We start from the raw sequence: 1,868 nt of genomic DNA on the forward strand, positions 1-1,868 counted from the left end.
AGATGTTAAATATGATAAGGCTTGATTAACATATGTGCAAAACGAGTCGTGTAATTTACTTTTTTAATTTTTTTATCAGAAAGCGATAGCGGAATTTTGTATATGCGTATTTATTTTGCCGTTCAATTTGTGCATTGAATAATTTTGTAGAGCGAGAAATAATATACAAAAAATATATTGTTCAGATGCTATTCTTGAATACATAATTCATTTTATTTCTAATTATAAAAATACCAGGGTTGTGTATGTATATATATATACTTTTATATATATATATATACATATACATACAATACGTAATATACTGTATACAATACTTGCATTTACATACAATCACTAGTATTGAATAAATCAGTATGAAAATAAAAATTCGATTCTCTTGCAAAAAAAAATATCAGAATGTACGTAAACACTTTAACCACGAATATGTAGTGGTTAAAGCATAGTGTATGATAATTATCAGCATTAAAAATACTGCCATAAGTATTTTTTGTAAAATTATATCAGCGAATATTAAATGACTTAAATAATATTAAAGCTGCAGAATATATAAACCGCATGTAACATTGAGCAATTGAAATGCATTTATTTATTTTTGCAATAAAAATTGCACATATTATATACGGAAAGATGGTTTTATTATCTTCAGTATCATAATTGATAAAATGTATCCTTTTATATTTAAAAGATTACGCAACATTTATTTTTGGCATTTTTGCATAAAATAAAATTTTTATTTTTGTTGCATTTATGTGATAAGTGATAATGACAATAATGATAATATATATTTTGAGGTCTTATTTTTTAATTTAATCATTAATAGCATAATTCTATAGTATCACAAGGAATCCATTTTGAGCTTTCCAAAGCATCCCATAAATTGTAATCTTGTTCAATTATTTCTCTGTTCACCTTATCGATGTCAATGGGGATTGAATGCTCTGTAAAAAAAAAAAAGAAAATATAAAATATTAGACTAGCATAATTAAGAACATGTTGAAGAACATGTAATATATGTTTATTTCCTTATATTATCATAATAATATACCGATTAATTCTAATTCGTCTTCCTCAGGTTTTTGATCAGATACATAGCTATTGTAAGTATCTGACGTCGGCTCGCTTTCATAGTAACCTTGTTGCCAAGCGCTGTAACTATTCCAGTATGATGATGTATCATAATAATTATATGCTTCTGAGTTCATGTTTGATGCTGGATATTCAGAAGTTGATTGCGGTGGTGTTGAACTAAAATCATTAATTTAAAATGAACTGTAAAATTATTAATTAAATATTATAGATAATTTTTCTCTACAGTATAATGAACGCGAATATTTTGTTCAAAATCACAACCGGACAAAAGAATTTATACTTTTTATAAACATATTATTTATATTTTTTAATGTACAATTAATACAAATAACATACCCCGATATTTTGTTCCAAGGTCTAGGCACTGCATTGCAGATTTTCAAAGATTTTGTTCCAAGTCCTCTGTAACCATTCATAGTAATTAGACTGTTTTTCTGTTCTTCCTCATTGGCAAACCTGACAAATCCATATCCCTTGCTGAATCCAGAGCTATCCAATATAACTTTAGCCGTTCTGATTGAATTATACTTCGCAGCAAATGCCCTGTATAAGGAATAATCGTCTACGTCGGTGGATAGATCGCCTACCCAAATACTGAATTCTCGCTCGGCGGCAGGTTTCCCAGTAGTGCTAGCGTGATTTAATCGGAATCGTACAGGCTATAAAACACATCAAGGAAAGTACAACGTTCATTGCTAAAGTAATACTTGTCAAAATTTAGGTTTAGTACCTAGAATCCTTGTCATCCTTGGTGTTTTATATATATATATATATAT

General features: G+C 28.1%; 1 protein-coding gene across 1 annotated transcript in view; it reads right to left on the bottom strand.

The window, feature by feature from the left end:
- Positions 1 to 747: 747 nt before the first annotated feature.
- The window catches only part of LOC108692929 (tRNA selenocysteine 1-associated protein 1), a 2,708-nt gene continuing 1,587 nt past the window's right edge, over positions 748 to 1,868 (bottom strand). The window contains exons 4-6 of the mRNA XM_018201508.1: positions 1,429 to 1,751; positions 1,049 to 1,248; positions 748 to 941 (exon numbers count right to left, since the gene is read on the bottom strand). Coding sequence (XP_018056997.1) covers positions 817 to 941; positions 1,049 to 1,248; positions 1,429 to 1,751 — 648 coding nt within the window. The 3' untranslated portion in view covers positions 748 to 816. The remainder of the gene's footprint in view (positions 942 to 1,048; positions 1,249 to 1,428; positions 1,752 to 1,868) is intronic.

Source organism: Atta colombica, unplaced genomic scaffold (genome assembly GCF_001594045.1).
Source record: "Atta colombica isolate Treedump-2 unplaced genomic scaffold, Acol1.0 scaffold83, whole genome shotgun sequence".
NCBI lineage: Eukaryota > Metazoa > Arthropoda > Insecta > Hymenoptera > Formicidae > Atta > Atta colombica.